This window comes from Lithobates pipiens, unplaced genomic scaffold (assembly GCF_037356315.1).
Source record: "Lithobates pipiens isolate NorthernLeopardFrog02 unplaced genomic scaffold, aLitPip1_a1.2 Scaffold_10, whole genome shotgun sequence".
NCBI lineage: Eukaryota > Metazoa > Chordata > Amphibia > Anura > Ranidae > Lithobates > Lithobates pipiens.
In genome coordinates, this window is record NW_027507686.1 from 208,806,255 (window position 1) to 208,830,447 (window position 24,193).

The 24,193-nt window shown below is 40.1% G+C and overlaps 1 protein-coding gene across 3 annotated transcripts in view; it reads right to left on the reverse strand.

The window, feature by feature from the left end:
* Window positions 1-5,408: 5,408 nt before the first annotated feature.
* WT1 (WT1 transcription factor) overlaps window positions 5,409-24,193 on the reverse strand; it is a 101,522-nt gene continuing 82,737 nt past the window's right edge. For 2 of the 3 annotated variants that reach the window (XM_077460895.1, XM_077460893.1), the window contains 4 exons: window positions 16,249-16,396; window positions 14,664-14,753; window positions 13,383-13,475; window positions 5,409-9,573 (listed from right to left, as the gene is read on the reverse strand). In XM_077460895.1, coding sequence (XP_077317021.1) covers window positions 9,452-9,573; window positions 13,383-13,475; window positions 14,664-14,753; window positions 16,249-16,396 — 453 coding nt within the window. In that variant the 3' untranslated portion in view covers window positions 5,409-9,451. The remainder of the gene's footprint in view (window positions 9,574-13,382; window positions 13,476-14,663; window positions 14,754-16,248; window positions 16,397-24,193) is intronic. The other variant, XM_077460894.1, reaches the window with a different exon arrangement.

Consider the following 24,193-nt stretch of genomic DNA (forward strand, 5'->3'; position numbering starts at 1 on the left):
GAGAGACTGTAGGGGAATACAGCTGGCGCAAGAGTGTTCCACATGTTCTGTTAACAGGTTATAACCCCCTTCCGACAGAACAAGATACAGGGAAAAAAAAATGTGTGTGTGTTTGCTTTATATTTCTGTTGGCAGGATGCTAACACCCTCCCAACAGAAATAATGTATAGTGTACAGATAGGTCTGAGAGGAGGGTGTACTATTTTTTTGGCCTTCTCTTAGGACCTTCTGGGATGGGGTGGCTGTCCATCCCAAGCCTCCGGCTGGAGTCAAGAATTTTGTTTTGCTATCGGAGTATCTTTCTTGAGGGAGAGATGCTCTGTCCTTAATGTATATACTGTTAGCTGCAGGGATCTGTAGTTAAGAGTGCCTTATTCATACTGTGCAGATGTAAATGCCTGTCAGAGATTTATATTCTTGTACGTAATGTATTTGTACAGTTCCCATCCAAGTTGTTTCCCTTTTTTCCTTCCAACTTATATTATGGGATGCCCTTGCTCCTGGGTCCAGGAGCCGCTTTTTTCAAAGCTGAGGGACCAGCTGGTTTTGGGTGGGGGTGAGTGTAGCACCCTCTAATTTGTGTAGGTGTTAGAAGTATGTTTTTGTAGGTGCAGGTAAATTTAATCAGGCCTAGCAGTAAAATAGACCTGTTTTTTTTATCTGTGTGGGCTGGGAGTGGCTCAGAGTAGGTTAGTGACTCACAGATAGCATCATCTTTTGGTTACCTCCCTTCTACTTCTAGGGGATTCTATAAGAAAGGAGGGGAAGCGAGGTGGAGATGTCTGGGGTGTTCTAAGGAGCCCTGACCAATGCCCAACCTGGGTTGGCAGGGGGCAGGCCTCCTTAAATACCTGGGGTCAGCCCAGCTGGGGAGTTGCTATGTGGAAAAAGCTTGAGATGGGGCAATAGGTTGTCAGGGCCTTTGAGGCACTCCCCAGTCTGGGGAGGTGACCTTGGGCCTGATGGGTTCGGGCGCAAGTCAGAGCCTTGCTAATAAAAAAAGAAGGATCTGAACAGGAGGCATAAGAGTGGAACTGAGAAAGAAAAACGTGAGCTAGTGTTTCCAGGCAAGTCTCAAGGAGGCATCCGCCAGAGTGCAGCCAGGAGGACTGGTGAGTAACAGGCACAGTTGGCAGTGCTGGGGAGGCATGCCGGAGTGGATTGGGAGTGTGCACTGGATGTAGAGCCAGCAGGAGAGACTGTGATGTAATAGTCAGTAGATTTGGTCAGCTGCAGTCAGGAGGGCTGGCAGGGTCTGAAGAGGCATGACTGGGAGCAGTAGTCCACCAAGGTTAGCTAGCACTAAAGACTTTCCTATTTGTTGCGACACTTAAGGGGCCCGCGGTCCCTGTCTGAAAATGGCAGTTGCTAAGGTCTGACAGAGTCAGAGTTGGGCCTACCCTGTGCTAGCTGTACCAGGAACCAAGTATTGTACAGGAGAGAGAGGAACAGTCTACAAATAGGCATTGTGCTGGAGGAGACTGGGATTCTAGAAGTGTAAATAGAGGTTCCAACTGATAATTTTATCGATTCCATTATTGATCCTGGGTATCCCATAACTTCCCTCACCCTATCCAAGTTCAGAATCCCTCAATAAGAACACAAAAATAAACATACGGACTGTTTATTGTCTCAAGAGTGACTGAGAAGTGAATGCCAGGCTGAGCAGAGTGATGGGTGGATCACAATATCCAGCAGCCCCTACAGTGGTACCGCTGCATAAGTAAAAGCAAAGTCATCCGCAAATGCAAACCCTAGACAAAGCCACCATTATGCTAATCTGTGCTTTCGTCAACCTGGCTTAATCTTACTCTAATATTACGCTACTAATTTACGTAACCCATTTTCGGTTCAAGGATACAAAAGTGTTTAAACATTAACATTATTATTTTTATTAATCTGATGTACAGTATAAATATACTTTAATGAGGTTATAGATTTCCTTTTAAATAATCTAGTTTGTGCCTTTGATGCTTTGAACCTTCTTGAAGCTATGAAAAGACAGACGTATGCATAGTGGAAGTGCTTTTTCCAGCTGGCATGCCTCTATTATATTTATTCAACATAGAGCTAATAAATCCTATGGTTTTTCTGACCTCCTTAGAGGATGAACCATGTAAGAATATGCAGAGCTTGACATTCTACAAATATTTTCAGGTTATGTGGATAATGAGCCTCTCCAGAGACCCTCTATACTCTTTGCTACAATGGATAATGACATTTATTACAAAACTAGAATTGACTCCTGGGTAGATGCCATTTTACATCGCTTTCTCTTCCAGGTCTGCCATGTAAAATTACATTTACTCCGGGGTGATCTTGTAGCGAGACATATTTCAACATTCCCAGGGAAGACTAATTAAAGTTTTCCTATTTACATCAGTGTTCCTAGGATCAATGCTAAGGCACCATTTAACCACTTCAGCCCCGGAAGACTTTACCCCTTTCCTGACCAGAGAACTTTTTGCGATATGGCACTGCGTCACTTTAACTGACAATTGAGCGGTCGTGCGACGTTGCACCCAAGCAAAATTGACGTCCTTTTTTTCCCACAAACAGAGCTTTCTTTTGGTGGTATTTGATCACCTCTGTGGTTTTTATTTTTTGCGCTATAAACAAAAAAAGAGCGACAATTTTGAAAAAAAGCTATATTTTTTACTTTTGCTATAATAAATATCCCCAAAAAATATATAAAAAAACGAATTTCTTTCTCAGTTTAGGCCGATATGTATTCTTCTACATATTTTTGGTAAAAAAAAATCGCAACAAGCATATTTTGATTGGTTTGCATATTAGTAATGTCAGCGATCTGCGATTTTTATCATGACTGCAACATTGCAGGGGACACATCAGACACTTTTCATACTATTTTGGGACCAGTGACATTTATACAACGATCCACGCTATAAAAATGCACTGATTACTGTGTAAATGACACTGGCAGGAAAGGGGTTAAACTCTAGGAGCGATCAAGGGGCTAAGTTTGTCCTAGGGAGTGATTCTAACTGTGAGGGGGGTGGGCTCCCGATGACAGGGAGCAGTAGATCCCTGTTATGTTGCTAGGCAGAACAGGTAAAGGCCTTGTTTACATAGGCGTCTCCCCGTTTTGCTGCTCCGTGTCATGATCGCGGGCCCCGGTGGACATCGAGCCTGCGGGACCCGTGGGAGCGCTAATGGAGTACGCGGTGAGCATGCGCATGCCCCACCGGCGAAGCACACAAGCCCACTAAGCCGCGTCTTAACCACTTTAAGACTGGGCCTCTTTTTTTAGATGTGTTGTTTACAAGTTAAAAACATTTTTTTTTTGCTAGAAAATTACTTAACATTATACATTTTTTCTAACACCCTAGAGAATAAATTGGCGCTCGTTGCAATGCTTTCTGTCACACGGTATTTGCTCAGCGGTCTTACAAGCGCACTTTTTTTTTTATCATTTTTGAATAAAAAAATAAGACACAGTAAAGTTAGCCCAATTTTTTTATATTGTGAAAGATAATGTTATGCCGAGTAAATTGATACCCAACATGTCTCGCTTTAATATTGTGCTCGCTCGTGGTATGGCGACAAACTTTTACCCTTAAAAATCTCCATAGGCAACATTTTAAAAATTCTACAGGTTGCATGTTTTGCATTACAGAGGAGTTGGAATTATTGCTCTTGCTCTACCGATCGTGGTGATACCTCACATGTGTGGTTTGAACACTGTTTTCATATGTGGGTGCTACTCACGTATGCGTCCGCTTCTGCACGCAAGCTCAGCGGGACGGGGCGCGTTTACATTTCTTTTTTCTTATTTATTTTACCTTTTATTTTTTATTTTTACACTGTTTAAAAAAAAAAAAAAGTGTCACTTTTATTCCTATCACAAGGAATGTAAACATCCCTTGTAATAGAAAAAAAAGCATGACTGGACCTCTTAAATATGAGATCTGGGGTCAAAAAGACCTCAGATCTCATATTTACACTAAAATGCAATGAAAAAAAAAAATTGTCATTTAAAAAAATAAACAAAATAAATTGGCCCTTTAAGAGCTATGGGTGGAAGTGCATTGCTTCTGCCCTGCAGTGTCATGGAGATCGGTGGGGGCCATCTTCCCCTCACTCGTCTCCATGTCAGCCCAGGGGACAGACGGGATAGCCTCCGCCGCTGCCAAAGGCACCGGATCGTGGCGGAAGGGGGGGCCCTCTCCTGTGATCTTGCAGCAAATCTGCCACAGAGAGACACTTTTATCTTGTAGCCAACCACCGGCCAAACACGGGGATACTGGGGTTATAACAATGATATTCGTCCATAAAGTAGGGACGTACATCAGCATGTGGCGGTCGACAAGTGGTTAAAGGGGAAGTACAGGTACACCCATTTGCCCAGCCGTGCCATTGTGCCGACGTACATCGCGGCACGCTGGTCAGCAAGCAGTTAAATCGCCCCTCTGAATAAGCCCCCTTCCACCCACCTAACACCTGAATAAATGTTTGTATTTAGCAAAAAACTTAAATGGGCCTATGCATAGGAAAGAAGAGTTACAGGAGACAGCACCAGAACAAAAAATGTTGTCCTTTGGCTAGATTTTGGTACTTATCAGTAAATGAAACAGAATGGGGGTCATTTTATTTTTTTACTCTCTTTGCCCTATTGGGGAGATTTTCCTTCACTTGCTGTTTTGAAGATGCTACAGGAAGTGAGAAGAAATCTTTTCAAAGTTAGCTAAATGCTCCTTTTACATAGTTATCACCAGAAAAGCCACCCCCATTGCATTATTTCCCCTTACCTCCTTTTCTGGTGACAACCCAAAAATGTTGTTATAAATCAGCACCTGTCTACATGTAATGGTAACTTTAGATTGTATAAACACACGGGAACCCCAAAGTAAAAACAGAAAGGTTAGGGTCAGGGGCGTACCTTGAGCATTTGGCACCCAGGGTGGATCCTATATCTGGCACCCTCCTGTCACTGATCATGCCTGTACACACTCAGCCCCCTCATACCTGTACGGATTCAGCCCCCTCATACCCGTACACACTCAGCCTACCCACCTGTACACACTCAGCCCCCTCATACCCGTACACACTCAGCCTACCCACCTGTACACACTCAGCCCCCTCATACCTGTACACACTCAGCCCATCCACCTGTACACACTCAGCCCTCTCATACCAGTATGCACTCAGCCCACCCACCTGTACACACTCAGCCCCCTCATACCTGTACACACTCACCCTATCCACCTGTACACACTCAGCCCACCCACCTGCAGGCACTTAGTCCTCTCATACCTGTAAACACTCAGCTGCCCCTCCTCCTCCCCTGTAGACACTCAGTTGCCCCCCCCCCCCCCCACACCTGTAAACCTCATGCCAATGGTACACAAAATATGTAGACGAAAATAGGGACAAAAATTATAGACCAGTCACGTTTCATAACTTTTTATTACAGTTTAAGCAGCATATTTACAATTATTGGCCACAAAACCAGTGCAGCCCTCACAAATATCAAACTGCTTCCTGGATTTGAACATGACACCTTCCCTCTGAAATATCTTACATTAGATATTTATTTAGAGCATAATTATCTAGCTATTGGCCTCCTTATAATGTCTGGGATGGGGGACTGTAGTATGAAACTTCCCTTAGGGTACTCTTAATAAAGTAGCCTACAGTGGCCTTCAGGGATATAGCTGGACTCCAAGCCCTTTTCACTTAATTATCTGGACAGTGCTAATCTAGACATTTATGCTCACTTTATCTCTATCTGTAGTCACAGAGCTAATTGTCTTCAAAAATCAATAAGACATTTTCCAGAGATAATTAGTGCCATGGAAATTTTGAAAGCAAGTTTGGTCCCCAAGCATAATTAACAGCAGATTGCCTGCTCCTAATAAAAGCTGTAAAATAAATTAAAGTCTACAAAAAATAATTCTTCAATGCAACATTTTATAATAAAAATACAAAAACATTCCACCCGCTCACACTTGCACACTTTCAGGAATGGTAATCTATTGCTGGACTTCGTTATGTCCCAGACATAGTCTACTGGGGCATCACTGGAATGTTCACCAACTTTTTCAAAGGGAAAAAATTGTAGAAGAACCTTGCTAGTGATATACAGTAGTGGTACTTAACTTCACAACCTTCTAAATTAGAGCTACAAAGGTGGAAAAATTGAAGGTTGGGGTGTGTCCAGAGTAATTTAGCTTTAAACTCTAGATTATACTGAAAATACGATAGCTAAGGTTTGATTATTTTCTGTGATACCCACCCCTCCTTTCATTTACCCACTTTTATACCCCTGTTTAATACTCATGTGATAACTCGGATATGGAAAAGTAACCTTGAAAACATCAAAATGTTAAATCTGACTAGGCACAGTGAGAAAATAATTCCAGTTCTTAGTACTGACACTGTAACACATAACACATGGGATCCAATGAGCTTTTTAACATGCAACAATAAAGCCTAGGGTAGGGTGAAAAAAAAAAAAGAAAAGTTCCCATCATCGGATGAAATATCGAATATGTTTCCATTCTAAAGTTGTGTATGCACATACATTAAACACTTAGAGATTTCTCTCAATTTCACTTGAAAAACAAAATATTTAAACATATTCAATTAAAGAAGCACAAAGAACAGAAATGGCATGTATAGTAATCTGCATTCAGTAAGAAGTCATGATTTTCTGATTTAACTGAACCAAGTTACCTTGGGTAACTGCACTTTGCACATCATCATTGAATTGAAATATATTGAATAACTTAAGCAAATTAAAACTTCAATTAACTTTAAGTTGTATTGAAACTGATCAGGAATTGAAAATTAGAACAATTTCTACACCAAAGCTTGAATTGAAAGCGTATGTACACATTTTTTTGTTTGTTTTGGATTGATTAGGGAAGTAATAAAACCCCTATCTCGTATCTGTGTCCCTTTGGAGAGATTTCTCCTCATTTTCTGTTCTGGTAACCAGGAAGTGAGAATAAATGACTTCAAATTAAGGGAAAATCTAATTTTAGAGAGGTGTCAAGGAAACAAATCCCCCTACTGGAAGAGGTCTCTCTATTCCTGTCCAGTGACAACTATAACATTTTGGATTTCACATCACATTCTTCCACTATGGCAATGGTCTCCCTGACAAATCGAAAAAGTGAATCTCCAAAGCGAGGACTCAGACATCAATAAAAGTTTGACAGGGTTCCAATCTTTTCCTACTGTATACAAAACTGAAAGAAATTGGGCTATACATACATTTTAAACATATCAAAGTATGGACTCCAGGCAGAATTATTATTGGTTATTGTTGGATGGACGCTAGCAGAATTATTATTGGTTATTGTTGGATGGACGCTAGCTTCTCACATACCGACAGGTCTCCAGCAGCAATATCTATCTCCTGTAATGACCCTTCGGGATGGAATGAACATAGAATCTGGGGCAGGGTATGTCTAGCCTGTTTTATATAAAGCCAAAATGCTGCCGTAACATTGGTCTTTGAACAAAAATACAAAATAGCTGGGATCTGAATGATAGAGCCTCACATGTATATATATATATGTATCCAATGGCCTGGTTTACAAAAACAGTGTAACAGTAGGCTGGTGTAAAGAGCAACAGTTGTCCAAAGAAGTTGGTTTCATGTTTGAAATGATTTAGAGTTTCAGCCTCAGCATGCATTTCACCACACCGCCCATAATGAACAAGTCATCTTTTTTCTATAAGAATCAATGTAGGAAACCGATAGCCATACTTACAAAAGTGTTGATTATGTTACTGTCAAATGTGTTTCCCAAAAATGCGGAGGTTTAACATATAAATCTGTTTGACTTTAAAGATCATGATAATCATTGAAAAGGAAGAAAAATACACTGGTCCCTTTTATGTCTCAATATGTCATGTAGAACAAAGTATTTCACTAATGTCTGAATGTTTAAACAGTGTCACGGACAAAGTTCAGAATCCAGCCAGAATAGGACAGTCTGGGTGACTGCAGTAGTGTACATGAGGGTAGAGAGGCAGAATAGGGTACTGACCATAGGAGAAGAAGGCCAAGTAACGAATTGCCCGTGGCGCCGAAACTCCAGGTGAAACTGGAAAATATCGGTGGTCACATGTCGGAGAGGAGATCCCGGGAGAGTTATGTGTGTAAAACAGTCAAAGAAATATAAAAAAAAAAAATTGTTTCTAGAGTTTGGCTGTTCTGTTCCCATTTCTACCCCTGAAGTTCCTCATTTTGAAAGACTGGTTGTCAATCCTACCCTTCCATTTTACAAGACTGATTAGGTTGGCCTTGCTACAATGGTCTTCTAAATCATTGAGCCACCCATTTATGTTATCAGTACAGACCATGAATTCTACAAACTAGCACAAGTTTTGGTGATTTTTCTTAAAGCATTCTCTGTCTGGTCCAATATTTTATAAGTCATGCATAATCACATTGTTTGATTTGGAACAAACATTTTCCAGATAAAATAAATATACTGTAGACATTAAGATTTTTAGCTGTTGTATCACTCTGCTTTGGTCCTTAAACATTAGTGTTAGGTTGGGGGGGTTTGATAGAGGAATAGGCTTGACATTTGGGGTTAGGCTGAGCATTAGTGCAAGGGTTAAGAAGTAAATAAAGGACTAGGGACGATTGAAAGGTGTTTGTGGGGGGGGGGGGGGGTGTATTAGGGGCTAATATGATTTTTAAAACTAACTTGAATCATGAGTTAGGTTTTTGGAGATTACTGCCTTAAGAAAGTATTGTATGTGCTATAACACTCATGTGATAACACAGATCTGCTTTAAACATGTACACTTTTATGTTCTGATAACTTTGTGCCAATGCAACAACAAGTGCTCCAATATCTGGAAGCCCATAATAAGGATAGTCTTGCAAATTTAATGGCACGTTTTTTTTACATGATACAGATGATATTAAATGGAACCAAATTTACTGCCTATTCAAAAGATCTGAGATTTTTGGTGACTACCGAAATACCATGTCTATTGCATATTAAGACATGCTCCAGAATTGTTTACAGGTTTGTATAGTTCAAGGTGCTATAATATATTTCCCTTTATTTTCACCATAGTTAGGTGAAGCCTGTGCAATTGAAACTATGAACAGCATCAATGTTTAGTAATTCACCTGGAAAAAGTGGTGGCTTTGATATCACACCATGACATGAGATAACCAATACACATTTGTTTTTCATGCTGCATACAGCACCACATCCTCACTGGTTAAATAATTAACAAACAGCACAGAGATAACAAGGCCAAACATAGCCATTCACTAGACAATTTGTCCCGCCAATTAGCAGAACTTTCTTTGCAAATTGTCTCTCGTACAATGGCAGTACAGAATCCTACTTCTCCTGTAACATGCCAGGAGCCCTCCAGTTGGTTGTTTTGGAAGCTTTATATATATAATGTAGTAGAGGTTTAAGTCCACTGGGGTCTGTGGCCCCACCACCTAAAGAGCCAGTTGTAGCTTGGTCATATTTCTCTGGTGCATGTTGTGATGACGAACCAACTCGTCTGACCTGGCAAACTTCTTCTGACAGCTGGGCCATCTGCAACTGAAAGGCTTTTCACCTGTTGACACAAAAATGTCCAGTTATCATGAAGGAAAACCTTATCAGCATGAGTGTACAAACAAGACAAAGTAGACAAAAGGCTAAATGTGTCTGTACAGACTGAATGAAAGTTGTCTGATATGACTAATTTTGACATGTTTGCTTGATGTGTAGTGCTATCAAAAATTAAGCCAGATGTTCTTGGATTGTTGGCATCTGAAAAAAAGTGAGTAAGTATTTCTATGTGTTGTAGAAAGAAAGTGTAATGCCGCGTACACACGAGCGGACTTTTCAACATCCAAAGTCAGAAGGACCGAGTCCGTCAGACTATCCAATCGTGTGTGGGCTGCAACGGACTTTTGATTCACCAAAGTCTGACGGACTTTAGAATATGGAACATGCTTCAAATTTTCCCGAAGGAACTCCGCCGGACCCGGTCCCCTTCGAAAACTCCGCTCGTGTGTATGCTACTCCGACGGACTAAAACCGACGCTAGGGCAGCTATTGGCTACTGGCTATGAACTTCCTTATTCGAGTCGGGTCGTACGTCATCACGTTCGAATCCGTCGGAGTTTAGTGTGATTGTGTGTGGCCAAGTCCGTTCGGCCGAAAAGTCTGTCAGAACTCCGTCGGAATTCCAGCAGAACTCCGACGGAACTCCTTTGGAAGTCTGTCGGACTTAAGTCCGCTCGTGTGTACGGGGCATTAGTGTGCAATCTGTATGCTGTCATAGTTCAATTTTACCATTTGTAATAAAAAATTTGGTGTCAAAGAACTGATCCTGAACAGCAAAATCAAATCCTATATGTGTGAAAAGTTAAGACAGGTCCACCCTATCCTCTTTGTACCCCTTCTGCCTTTTGGCCCTGCTTTTCCCCTCCCTTTCCTTTTCCCCTACCCCCCAATTCCAACAAAAATAACTGGTGATTGCCAGGGCTTTATCGTACTATTTATCCAATTTCCCTTCCAAGGATTGTCAGCCCTTGGAGTGGCTCTGGCCGGGCTTTATGTTATAAGAAATATGTTCAGTCATTGACGGAGACCCTTCTGGGTTGACCTGGAGGGGTGCCACCTCAAGGGTTGCTTTAGCAAAGAGGAGAGTACTGGGCGGACAGTTCGCAGAAGAGAGTTGGTGTTATGGCCTTAGTATATTTAGGACTGATACCGATGTAATATGATAAGTTATAATATGTCCCCCATGATGTACTAAATGTATATTTCGATGCTATGGAAAATTGGGTAACTTGTGTTTTTTACAGTCTGTTTCTGTATTACCCGCAATCCGTAAATGAAGAATTAAAAAAAAATAAAAAGTTAAGACAGTAAATTCTGGGGATGAGCATATAAATCTTTGTTTTAACTGTAAGGATTTCTTCTCCTTTTGGACTACTGCTGGGAGCTTGAAATCCTGAAATAGACTGCAGCATAGTCTTCAGGGATTTCAAGTCTTCACCTTTCCCGGGAGGCAGCAGTGAAGCAAGGTGACTTCACCCACACCATCAGTAATACTTTTTTTTGTAAAAACGTAAAAAAAAATGTCTTTAAACTATTAAAGAATATCTCAACTGAAAATGTTGTTCCTGCCAGTCCCTCTGCTTTCCTATAAAAAAAACTGAGCACAAAAGGCAAGAGAGCACAGCACAGTCAGTTTTCTATATGTGCTGAGAACTGAGCCTGCTCTCTTTCAATGACCAGTCTTGAACTTACACACCTGTCCGCCCCCCCCCCCCCCCAACCTCCACCCACATAGCCATTCACGGGAAAGAGGGTATGTGATCACTTATAAAAAAGGGGGAAAAGGTATTTAGAATGTTTTTTATGTGTATACACAAATGTCTTGCCCTTTCTTTATACTGAATGGATCTTTCATTTTCATGGAAGGTCTGCTTTGAAGTGATCCTGTGTTATACCCATGCAGGACAAAGCAGCAAATTAGCCTAAAGCATACGTATAGCGAAAAAAACAGTTTTTGGATAGAGTTAAGTAGTATGCTTTGCTTTCTCCCAGTGTCCCACTACAGGACACAGGACACCGTAGTGGCATGGGGGAAAGTCAATAAAACTATTAAATGTAGCCCGGGACAAAAAAATGTAAAACTTTGTGAAGTGTTGGGTTCTACAGGAATCAGTTTATCTTCACTACAGCAGAGATTAATGAGGAAGGCAGCAGGATAAGTGTACGTTTAATGTCGTATTTGTAAGGAGGCCTTTGTTGTATAGTTTTACTTTAGAAACAGAATTTATTTTGATAGTTAGGTTAGGTGTTAAGGTTAGTGTATAATCAAAGCAGACCTTGCAGTTTAATGCAAGGTCAACATATACTGTCTGGGCCCTCTTTGAAGGTCACCTGATGTTACCAAGTGCAAAATGTACCTGTAAAGGAAAGAGTTAAATTCATGCATGCCTTAACTCCTTCTTCCACGTTGCTGGGTATTTCCTGGAAAATGCAGAGCAGGCGAAATCTCAGGCAAAATGTACACTCCAGTACATTGCAAGATATTTTTCTCATGAGATTTTGGCTCCTCAATATTTCCCAGGTTCTATCCAGAATAGTGGCACCCCCTAATCCATGCGCCCAACCCCTAATCTAAATGCAGGGCGCCAGATGCATAAATTCCAATTAAGTTTTTTTTTGTGTGTGTGACAATAGCAAATTAATATTCGCTATTGTCTTCCTGATTCTCCTCCCGGCCAATCAGGAAGCAAGTCCTTAAACCCAATTGGCCAAGGAGTCTTTGGACTCCCGTCCAACCGGGTCTCAGGACACACTGCCTGTGCGGCCGGGAGGAGAAGCAACGGGATCCATGCAATAGTGAAAGCTCAAAACTCAATGTCCGGGTCTATAAGGGGACTCCCCTTATCTAAAAGATGAGGGTGGTGTTAGTTTGCTGCCTCCCCCCCCAAAAAAAAATATTGAGCACCAGCTACCACTGATCCAGAAGGATTCTGATTTCATCCTCCTCTAGATACAGGGGGTAGAAGATGGGGATGAGATAAGTATATACCTACCTTTTATATATACCCACCTTTCTTCTTTGCAGGTACATTTTGCACCTGGGGATATTGGGTGAAATTTAAAGAGGGAAGGGGCCAAGGCCATTTATGTTGACCCTGCTAATTACTGTATGGTCCGGTCCACTTTAGATTGGGGTAAGGGTAAGGTTAAAGATTAATTTAGTGGTGGGGTTTTTAGGCTTTGGGTGAGGTAAGGGTTTAGTTTGAGGTGTAGGCTAAAGATCAAGTTAAGGTGAGAGATCAAACACTTTTTTTAAACTATGCAGACTCTCACCGCTGAAATCAACAAACCAATTAAAGTATGTCAAAAGCCAAAACTTTTTTAGTGTAGGGAAACAGGAATTGGAAATTTTGGATTGAGATATACTGTACTTCTAAATATTAGTCAACAAAAAACATATATTTAAACTTTTCTGAAAAGCTGGATTATCAAATCACCTAAATGTTTTTATTTGCCACCCCACTTATGGTATCTCTGCCTTATAGCCCCCAGAATTGCTACCAGAACAATTACAAGAGGATACCTACCCTCCCTTTTTATGACTGTATGAAAAGTATGTGGGAAACACTAATATACATCCCTGCTTGCTCAGAAACAGAAAGATTACAAGATGAACAGGGACTAATATATATGTAGAAGCCATATATCATATCCATAGTGTCCACTAATGAAAGTATGTCATTGTCCCTAACTTCTATAAATGTTATGTTAAAACATTATTATCAGACACATTTTACTATAGTTAGTGAACACAGAAATCACAAACAGCAGGAAAATTCAAGAAAATATAAATGTGAATAAAGGTTTACGCACTTGTTTTACCTGTATGAGTCCTGGTATGTGTCTTTAGGTGGTCAGACCGTGAGAACTTTCTCTGGCAAGTTTTACACTGGAAAGGTTTCACACCTAAAGACAGAATTAGAGGATTTAAAGTATACGCAAACCCTAATACCCTAACATCTCTTATTTGCTTCATATACACTCTATGCTGAAATCTTATCAGACTTTCCCGCTTCACCTCTGCTGAGCTACAGACTACTTCCCCCATGTTACAGAGATAATGAGAGGAAGATGTGCTCTGGAGTCCTGTCTTAGGGTCACAATGCCGTTTCTCGATAAATACAGTACAGTGAGCGTGTGACTGTTGTCACCCTAGGACAGGAAGTGAGTTACTAGCGTGATAACCAGTGTAAAAAAAAAAAGGTGAAAAAAGCCTGAAAAAAATAAAATGAATACAACCACAAGGTCGGTTAAGCTGCAATATATTACATTTTTGTTATTGGATTTAAACAGCAAAGGGCTTCCCATTGTGGATTCCTGTAGTGAAGCTCAAAATTTGGTCTCCACATTATACTCCAACTTTGAGAATGGATGAACAAAGTGATTTTGGCAAATTAAGTTTTCTTTAGGTTTATGATTTGAGAGAAAATTGTCCCCAATTGTCGTCTTTGCCTTAATGTTGGGGATAGTCACGATGGGTGTTTTGATGACTTAAAATACATTGGTTTCAATGAGAGATGAATTTTTCCAAAGTTGAAAGTGGAACTAAACCCTCCTATCCTTTGCAGCCAAGGCCATCTTAGCCCCTGATTGATCTACAGTTACTGTGGTGCTACACATGTGATTGAGTATGACACCAGCCATTTGATGGCTTGCCAGTTTACTTGACAGCACAACCAAATGTGATATTTACTAATCATGTCGTGCTTTAAATGTAACTGATTTGGAAAAACATGTAAATCAATGGGTTTAGTTCTGCTTTAAATTAGTAATTTTGCAGTAAACTCAGTTTCGATGTAATAACTTCATTCATACCTCATTGTGAATAATGTCTTTTTATCCAAGTCATTCTAAAAGGTTTGAGTCATTCCATTGTTTTTCACAACTGATATGGAAAGTTGATGCATTGGAAAGCAACTTTTTAAAAAACATTAAATATATTTCTTGTTCTGTTTATTTTTTTTAGCAGGGACAGAGAAGAATAAAGGCAAGCTATGAACTATTTTTTACTGCTGACCGGTTTGACTCCACAGTGGCAAAATTAAGCATGTGTTTTTTAAAAGTTGTTCCTTGTAGTACAGAGATTCTACACACCTGTGTGCCGTCTTTGATGCCTCTTAAGTTGGTCCGAGCGAGAAAACCTCCTCTCACAGTCTTTAAAATCACACTGGTAAGGTTTCTCACCTGTAGAGAAAAAAATATGTAAGACAATGTAATAAATTAAGTTTAGTGAATGGACTGTCCATTCCTAAAACAAAACAAAGCAGATGGCACATTTGGAACCCCATCCAGAACATATCGCTTAGGTTTTCCTATCTTTCTGTGTCTCTCTTGGGGAGATTTCATCTCATGTTAAGTTCTGGTGACCAGACAAGAAGTAACTCTTCCCAGTTGTGACAAAAAAAAGCACTAGTTCTCAACCCCATACTATTTAAGAAAAATGTTTTCTTACTTCCTCTGTCCCTTTTTGGAGAGTTCCAAGTTAGAGAAATTTTTCCACATCACGGAGCATGACGTTTATTTTATTCTGGGAAAAGCAGAGCAGACCAAATCTCATCAGAAGACCCTTCAGTGTGATGCAAGAGCATCTTCTCACGAGATTCTGGCTCCCTGTGTTCCCCAGGATCTAGCTGAAGAAGTGTGATGTCCTTCTTTACTCGGGACTGCGGGCATTAGACAGAGGTAGGGTAAGTATAAATCGTACCTTTACCCCATAAACTAAGGTTTTATTACTGTCTCTGTTTTTATTGGGGAGATTTTGCTCAGCTCCATGTTGGAGGGATTTTGCTCAGTTCCATGTTGGAGGGATTTTGCTCAGTTCCATGTTTGGAGGAATTTTGCTCACTTCCTATTTTAATGGGTACTCAGGAAGAAATTTCCCAAAACAGAAGCAACAATAAAAGCCACTGGAAGTTCTTACTCATTCTCCCTCTATGTAAAGTTAATACACACCACTAACAAGAGATGGGGCTTACAGGGAAAGTGGTGGCAGTTACTAAAGCTAGTAAGTTTTCGAACTGACATATGTACAAATATTCAAATGAAAATTCGTATCAGTACATTTGATGACATGACAAATGTTGTTCAAATGTACTTAAAAAAAAGTTTGCATTTAACATTCAATTTTGGAATCACAGAGAAAATAAATTTCCTAATTAGACATTCCATTAATTTACTAGTCTCTGTTTTAATGAGGTCCAACAGGTTCAGCTGCTATCCCGCAAATTGTCAACAAGGTCTGTAAAGCAATCCGTATCTAAAGCAAGGAAATTGGAAAAGCAAGGGATGCACTCCCCTGGTGTAAGGAAAATAGGAAGAAGGTTTTACACCAGAGGAGCGCTTCTCTTGTTTTTCCTATTTCCTTGATTTTGGAGTGAATGAAAAATTACATTTATTGTTAGAAATTGTTTTTTTTTCAAGACTATTTTTCAAACGAACATTGTTAAAATTAAAATTTTCCAAAAAAGAATCTGCTAGCATATGGCCAGCTTAGGAATGAAACTCCAAACAGTGGAGTTCCAGGCTAGAGTACAGGGGCAGGTTTTGATCCATGTGATGACCACTCATTATGTTTTGATGAGAATATGGGTCCTATTCCAATGTATTTCTGGATGAATAGCTACAGCCGGTTCTAAATTAACACAACATTGGATGCCATTACTGAAGCATGTTTTCTTACCTGTGTGCTTTCTACTATGCATCTGCAGATGGGACAGTTTGAAGTATCTTTTGTTGCATCCTGGATATGCACACATAAAAGGTCGCTTTTCATTGGTTTCTGTTGATCTGACTATAGCTGGGGTCACACCAGGGACACGTCTAACATCCTAAAAAGAAATCCAAAGGTATCAAAGTTGTTAGTGTTTTCAAAGCTTTCAGCTAAAATCACATTTGCAGCTAAGTTTGACAGTCAGTGAGGAGGCCATATGATGTAAATACAACCATTAAGTCTCATATAAAGTTTATCATGTTAATGTAGTTTTCAGTATTCCATACCTCCCAACTTTTTGAAATTGTATTGAGGGACACCTATTAGAAAAAGTATGTAGGCATTTAATGGGCGATCATTGGAGGTATACCCTGGAGCAGCAACCATCACTGTCTGAACGCTGGTGTAACATCATTTGAACCCCCCTGTCTTTTGACTCCTAAATGACCTAATGTACACATCAGGGTATCTACTTTATGGGTTCTTAATTAGAATTTGTACCCATTTTATGTCATTCTATATTTATGAACCTTTGGTACAGCTATCTGCCTTTCCATTGGAAGGAATTTTAAGTGCATTACAATAAATATACAAGCAATATGTGTACTTGTGGATATTTTCTGGTTTGGTTTTGTATGCCTTTATGCACAGTGGTTCATTAGTAATCCCTCTGACTTTCTAACAGTGCATTTTGTACTTTGTTTAGATTGAGGTGTTATGATGTTATTTCCCACCCCCTTTGATAGGCTGTGTCTGTAGCTCCCTGGTGGGGTTACTCGGTCTGTGTCATCCACCCAGTGAATTGATTACCACCTTGCGCCTGTCTTGCATTTGGCTGCATTGGGAGAGATTATATGGTGTGCTCACTGGATCCTCCTGAGATAATCTCTGTTTCATACTTATTGTAAGTTTTGAAAATATTCTAATATGACTAAATGTGTGTAATCAACTATATGTATTGGATGTATATTATGTATACTATTTTCCTTCTTCCTAGCAACCTTCTCTAACCGCAACCCTTGATCCCCTGAAGAAGCCGACAGGGCAAAATGCGTTGGGATGAGTCATCCTTCCCTTCTGCTACATCTCGATGTGTAACCACGAATACTCGATATTTATTAATATAGACCTCACTATCTATTTATGCTTATAGGGAAGGATCTCTATCTTTAGGGGTAGACTGGTCAGAGTATGGGTTGCTCTTTAGGTTGCTCTAAAGGTGTGTACCCCTTTTCATTTTTAAAGGGGTACACACCCCAAGTACTATTTTTAAGTAGTTTTGTAATAAAGATATTTTTCTTTTAACAAAATGTTTGTGTACTGGTAATCATTCAGCAAGAAGGTTTCAACACCTTTAAGGCCCCACCTTTCTATTCTTGAAACACTTTTTTGTCTATGTAGGCATAGGGCACACCCCCTTTAACCACTTCAGCTCCAGAAAGGTTTTACCCCTTCCTGACCAGGTCATTTTTTGCGATACGGCACTTTGTTAACTAAAAATTGCACGGTCATGCGACAATGTACCCAAAATAAAATGTATGTTCTTTTTTTCCAACAAATGGAGCTTTCTTTTGATGCTATTTGATCACCTCTGTAGTTTTTATTTTTTGTGCTTTAAACAAAAAAAGGCCGTCAATTTTGAAAAAAATATATTTTTTTTACTTTCTTTTTTACATTCTGCTATAAAACATATCCAATAAAAAAAAATCTAATTTCGTCATCAATTTAGGCCAATTTGTATTCTGCTGCATATTTTTGGTAAAAAAAACAAAAAATGTATATTAATCAGTTAGTGCAAAAGTTATCGTGTCTGCAAACTATGGGATAGATTTATGAATTATTATTGTTTTTATTGTTTTTATTAGTAATGGCGATTAGCGATTTTTAGCTGGACTGCGACATTGCAGTGGACAAATCTGATGCTTTTTGGGGACCAATGACACCAATACAGTGATTAGTGTTAAAAACAAATGCACTCTCACTGTATAAATGACACTGACAGGGAAGGGGTTAACATTATTGGGGCAGTCAAAAGGTTATGTGTGCTCCCAGGGAATGCTTTCTAACTGTGGACTGACTGGAGGAAGAGAGAGATTTGTGTTCCTGATTAGCAGGAAAACAAGATTTCTCTCTTCCTCTGTGACAGAACAGCGGTCTGTTTGTTTACATAGGCAGTTCTGCCGTCGGACCTGCTGATTGGCTCCCGCTGTGTCCAATCACAGCAGAAACGTGGCAGTGGCGGCACTCGCGTGCCCCAGAGCTGACAACAGGTATCACATACAGGTATGTGATTTTGCACTTAAGGGCCACCCTGTTGCAGTAAATGTACGTGGTTAACCGCTAGCCGACCAGCGCACGACGATGTACGTCAGCACAATGGCAGGGCTGGCAAAATGGGTGTACAGGTATGTCCCCTTTAAATCACGGCATTGTGGACGCACGCCCAGCACGTACTCTGTGATCTATGTCCGCCGGGGGCCAGCGATCGTGTCACAGAGCGGAAGAACGGAGATGCCTATGTAAACAAGGCATTTCCCTGTTCTGCCTAGTGACATGACAGGGATCTACTGCTCTCTGTGATCGTGTCACGCCAGTGGTAGCCCATCCCCCCACAGTTAGAACATCTCCCTAGGACACACTTAACCCCTTGATCGCCCCCTAGTGTTTAACCCCTTCCCTGCCAGTGTCATTTACTCAGTAATCAGTACATTTTTATAGCACTGATCGCTGTATAAATCACAATGGTCCCAAAATGGTGTCAAAAGTGTCCGATGTGTCCGTTATAATGTCGCAGTCATGATAAAAATCGCAGATCGGCACCGCAGATCGCCGCCATTATAAAAAAAATTATAATAAAAATGCCATAAATCTATCCCCTATTTTGTAGACGCTATAACTTTTGCACAAACCAAGCAATATTCGCTTATTGCGATTTTTTTTTTTTTTTACCAAAAATAGAAACACATACATACATATTGCCCTAAACTGAGGAAGAAATTTGTTTTTCTATATATTTTTTGGGGATATTTATTATAGCAAAAAGTAAAAAATATTGCTTTTTTTTCAAAATTGTCGCTCTTTTTTTGTTTATACTGCAAAAAATAAAAACTGCAGAGGTGATCAAATACCACCAAAAGAAAGCTCTGTTTGTGGGAAAAAAGGGCGTCAATTTTGTTTGGGTGCAACTTCGCATGAGAGCGCAATTGCCAGTTAAAGTGATGCAGTGCCAAATCGCAAAAAGTGCTCTGGTCAGGAAGGGGGTAAATCATTCCGGGGCTGAAGTGGATAAAGGAGAATTATACAAAAAAAATGATTAGTTAAACCCAGAAGTGTTTTTTTTAATAACTTCTATTCCTTTATACCGGCTTTTGAGATTTACAGATGCAGCAATTTAGAAACCGTATGAAAGGTTTAGCACTGGGAGACACTATTTAAAAGGTAAAAAGTGCACGTTATACATAACTATATAGACCAGACCAAAATGAGGGACAAATGAGGAGGAAAGAGGGACAGAAAGACTCCAAATCAGGGATAGTCCCTAAAAATCAGGCACAGTTGGGCTATGGCATCCCAATCCTACCATGTAGTTTTTTTGTTTTTTTTTGCCACTGCCTGGATGACAAAGCTCACTTCTCTGTCTCCTAATTGAGCTCCTATGCTGTCACTCTGTCACCCTGCCTTCAGATGGTGACTAGACATGTGCATGATGAAAAAATGTCTTTTGTTTCGATTAGTTAATCTAGCTACTTAGTTTCGTTAAATTCGATTGATTTGTTCAGTTGGTATTCAGAATTTGTATTCTAAAATTCGAACTCAGGATTCGTTTTATGTTTTTTTCAAATTTTCTTTGAACTGTTCGAATCGATACATTTTGAATCGGTCAAATCAAAAACCTATTTATTTATTTTTTCGATTCAAATACCGCAAAGTGAACAAACAAAAGAAAAATCTACATCAAATTATTACAATGACTCTTTAAATCCCCTTTGGCTTAACAAAATCAGCATTATTTCAAAATGGTGCTCTAATACACACACAGTCTTTGGTTTCAGAAATATGTTTATAGATAGAATTCATCGATTTGTCAATGTAAAATTTGAATTCGAATTTTGGAAATTCTGAAGAACTTTGTTCCATTATTCGGAGCATTCGGTAAATTTTGTTTATACTTTAATTCGGGTATTTGGATATATATTTGAATTTCCGAATAACGAAAAATTTGTCTAAATATTTATTGGGAGCGAAATGAACCGCACACGTCTCATGGAGACTGGAATGGCCATTTCAGCACACATTACACAAGCTTGGTCTACTGTTGTCACCCTTTAGAAACCCCACCCAGAAAAATGCCACTGCTGCAGTGTATGTATAAAGACATAAAGTGGCTGAAAAGAGCAGTAAATGATAAAAAAAGGTAAAAACTATTTTTTTTAATTTTTATTATGGCATTTTCTTTTGGTACTCTGTGCTTTAACAAACTAAATGCTATTTAGTTAGGGCTTACACCTAGAAATATAGGCTGATGACTGGAAAAAAAACAGTTCTGCCCCTTTTTCTTTTTTTTTTTTCTATTTTACTATTTTTGCCTGAATATAAATTTATGTTTATCTACTTTAAGTTATTTATTTTGTGTCGTTTGCAAACCAGCTCAGTTCAACGACATTGAGGATCTTACAAATGGAAATGTTTTGTTGCAATTCATACTGATATGTCTATAACAGAGAAGGTGAGGAACAAAGGAGTCAGTTGTGTAGACTATAGAACATCATCTATCTGTTCTGTGCAGAACAAACTGATCTGAAATATTGTATCAGACTGGAAAATTGAACAAATAAAACAGCTGATCTAGCAAGGACCAGAAATGTCCCTGCAGTGTTACATTGTAATGGATAACCTCTCCAGCACACAACACTATGGACCAAAGACCCTGCCGTGTACAATCTGATTCATAATATTAATGTTGATGCTGCATTAAAATGTAATTTTAAAAAAATTGGAACAAATAAGTGATTGCTAATCTCATCTACCCAACACTTGAACTGTGTAAATTCAAAAAAAATCTACCCAGATAACAAGTGTATGTAAACCAATATCTATTTTTCAGTATGATTGCCATTAAAGTGGAGTTCCAACAACAACAAAAAAAATTAAAAGTCAGCAGCTACAAATACCGCAGCTGCTGACTTTTAATAAATCGGACATTTACCTGTCACAGAGTCCACCGATGCGGAGGAATGAAGCTCCGCTCGTCTCCCCCTCCTCTCTGCAGCGCCGGCATTGTCAGTGTGGGCGCCTGGCCACAGCTGGCTTCACAGCTGGGCACGCACTGCGCATGCCGCGCTGCGTGCTGTGAATGGCCGGGCAATCTTCCTAAACCTGTAACGTGTCCCAGATGATTGCAGAGAGGGAGTAGGGAGAGGTGAACTTACTTCTGGCATCGCGGGAGGAAGTGGGAGCTGGATCCCTTTAAAAAGAGAGTATCCACTCCCCCCCCCCCCCCAAAAAAAATGACATGCCAAATGTGGCATGTTAGGTGGTCACCTTCCCTTAAAGTGGAAGTTCCATTTTTGGAAGGCTCATCGTATACAGTTTTCTTACAGCTGTAGTAAACCGCTGGCTTTTTTAAAACCTGCAAGGTAAAGTTATAATGTGCTAGTATACATCGCGAACTAGCCCATTATGTGGAACTTACATTAAAACTAATCCCAGCAATGCACTGTCACCGCTGACAGGGCTTCCATCTTCCTTTCAGGTTGACGGGCTCTGGTCCTTTGATTGGACGAGCCGCGATGATGTCCCATTCACAGCTCAAGATTCTGAATGAATGTCACAGGTATGCAGTTCCTTCTGAGCGTATATGCGCCAAGACATCACTGGTGGCTTCGTAAGTAAATAGTGCACGTTTAGGAGATATTTACAGTACCTATAATAGGTAATGCCCTGTACACACGACTGGACTTTCTGGCAGAAAAGGTCTGACAGAATCATTTTGTCGGACATTCCGATCACGTGTGGACTTTATCGGACTTTTTCTTTCTAAAATTCTGACAGACCTAGAAGTAGAACATGGACGGACCAAAAATGACGCAAGGGCAGCTATTGGCTACTGGCTACTGAACTTCCATTTTCTAGTCCCGTCGTACATCATCACGTTCTAAGCGATCGTTTTTGGTGTGATCATGTGTAGGCAAGTCAGTTTCGGCGGAACTCCATTGAAAAGTCCATCAGAGTTCAATCCGACGAGAAGTCCACTCGTTTGTACGCGTCATAAGATTTATTATATGCTTACCTATAGGTAAAAATCAACCAAGGGAGTTTACTCCCACTTAAAACAATTTGTTTTTGTGAATTGGTTGCAAAATTTCTTACCTGGAGATCCTGCGAGTATCAACACTTCCTGTTTCAGGCTGACAACACTAAGCAGGTGTCTCACAGTTAGAAATAGCGTTGTCAGCCTGTTAAGTGCATTCCTTCAGTTGGCTGTTGGGCAGCTTATCAGGTCTATTATAAGACAGGCAATCCAACGGCCAAATGAAAGCGCTCACATAGTAGGCTGACAATACTGCTGCTAATTTCACGGCAATTGTTTAGGCTACATTCACATAGGTACAAATCTGTGGATAGTTTGCTGTGGTCAGAGCCAGCTAAACGCCACCTCTAAATACAGAAACACTCTGTGCTATGGCCACATAAAAACTGGCCGAACCATAAAACAGAAACGCCGACCCTGGATGCACACTGCCTGCGTCATGGGTGGGTCTGAGCTTCTATTCATATGTAACCACTCCCATGTGCACATGTGCACAGCAGTGCCGCCAGACACTGATTTGTGCAGCATTTGCAGGCAGCATTTACAAGCGGCCAACCCTGGCTGCGGCTATTAGGCCATGTGGATGTAGCCTTAGGAAGGGTAAGAACTTCAGGTAAGAAACTTTGCAACAGATGACAAGAAATTATTAATTTAACCACCTTCCTATCAGCAGGGAAGTGAACATGTAATTCTAAAGCCCTGTTTTTAAACATCACTTCAGAAATCATAATCAGGGGGCGGTGTAATGGCTGTGATCTGAGCTGTCATCGGCTGGCTCCAATCTCATACACAATGTACAGAGCCAATTAGAGCAGCTCTATACCTCTTTATTGCTGTGATCATAAATGTAAACACTATACGACTAATATCTGAGAGGCCACCATTTCCTATCACAATGTAGGAAGAAGAGGAAGGAGGATCTGATGAATGAATGAATCATTCATCAACAGCAGAACAGAGAAAGCAGCAGATTCAAGTGGGGAGTTTTTATTATTATGATTGTGGATTGTCTTTTAAACCCCTCTCCTCTCTTGTAGGTCTCAGTTCCATCTGGTCCTCAGTGATCTGTGTATACTAACCCCTTTACCTCCTCTTCTTCACTCTGTGTATGACCTGTACAATAATAATGTTTTTAGTGGACCATTGTGTATTCAATTCACTGCGCCACAGATCCCACCCTAAACACATGAAAATTTTAATTTTAGTGGACCATTACCAAGCTCCATGATATAAAAAATAAAAAAAAAGTAATAATTTGGGTGCAGTGTTGAATGAGTAATTGTCATTCAAACTATCATAGCACTGAAGCGCTTAAATCTCAATTCCTGGAAATTTTTTGTATAGTTACATTTGTCCAGCTTGGTATGTGCCATACCTGTGAGATCCCCTGGAAGCTGGAAATCAGTGCAGTAGGCACGGCTGCTACAGTGGTATCTACATTGGTCCGTGCTCGATCAATGTAACTACAGTCGTGCTCAAAAGTTTGCATACCCTGGCAGAAATTGTTAAATTTTGGCATTAATATTGAAAATATGACTGATGATGCCAAAAAAAATTATTTTATTTAAGGATAGCAATCACATGAAGCCATTTATTATCACATGG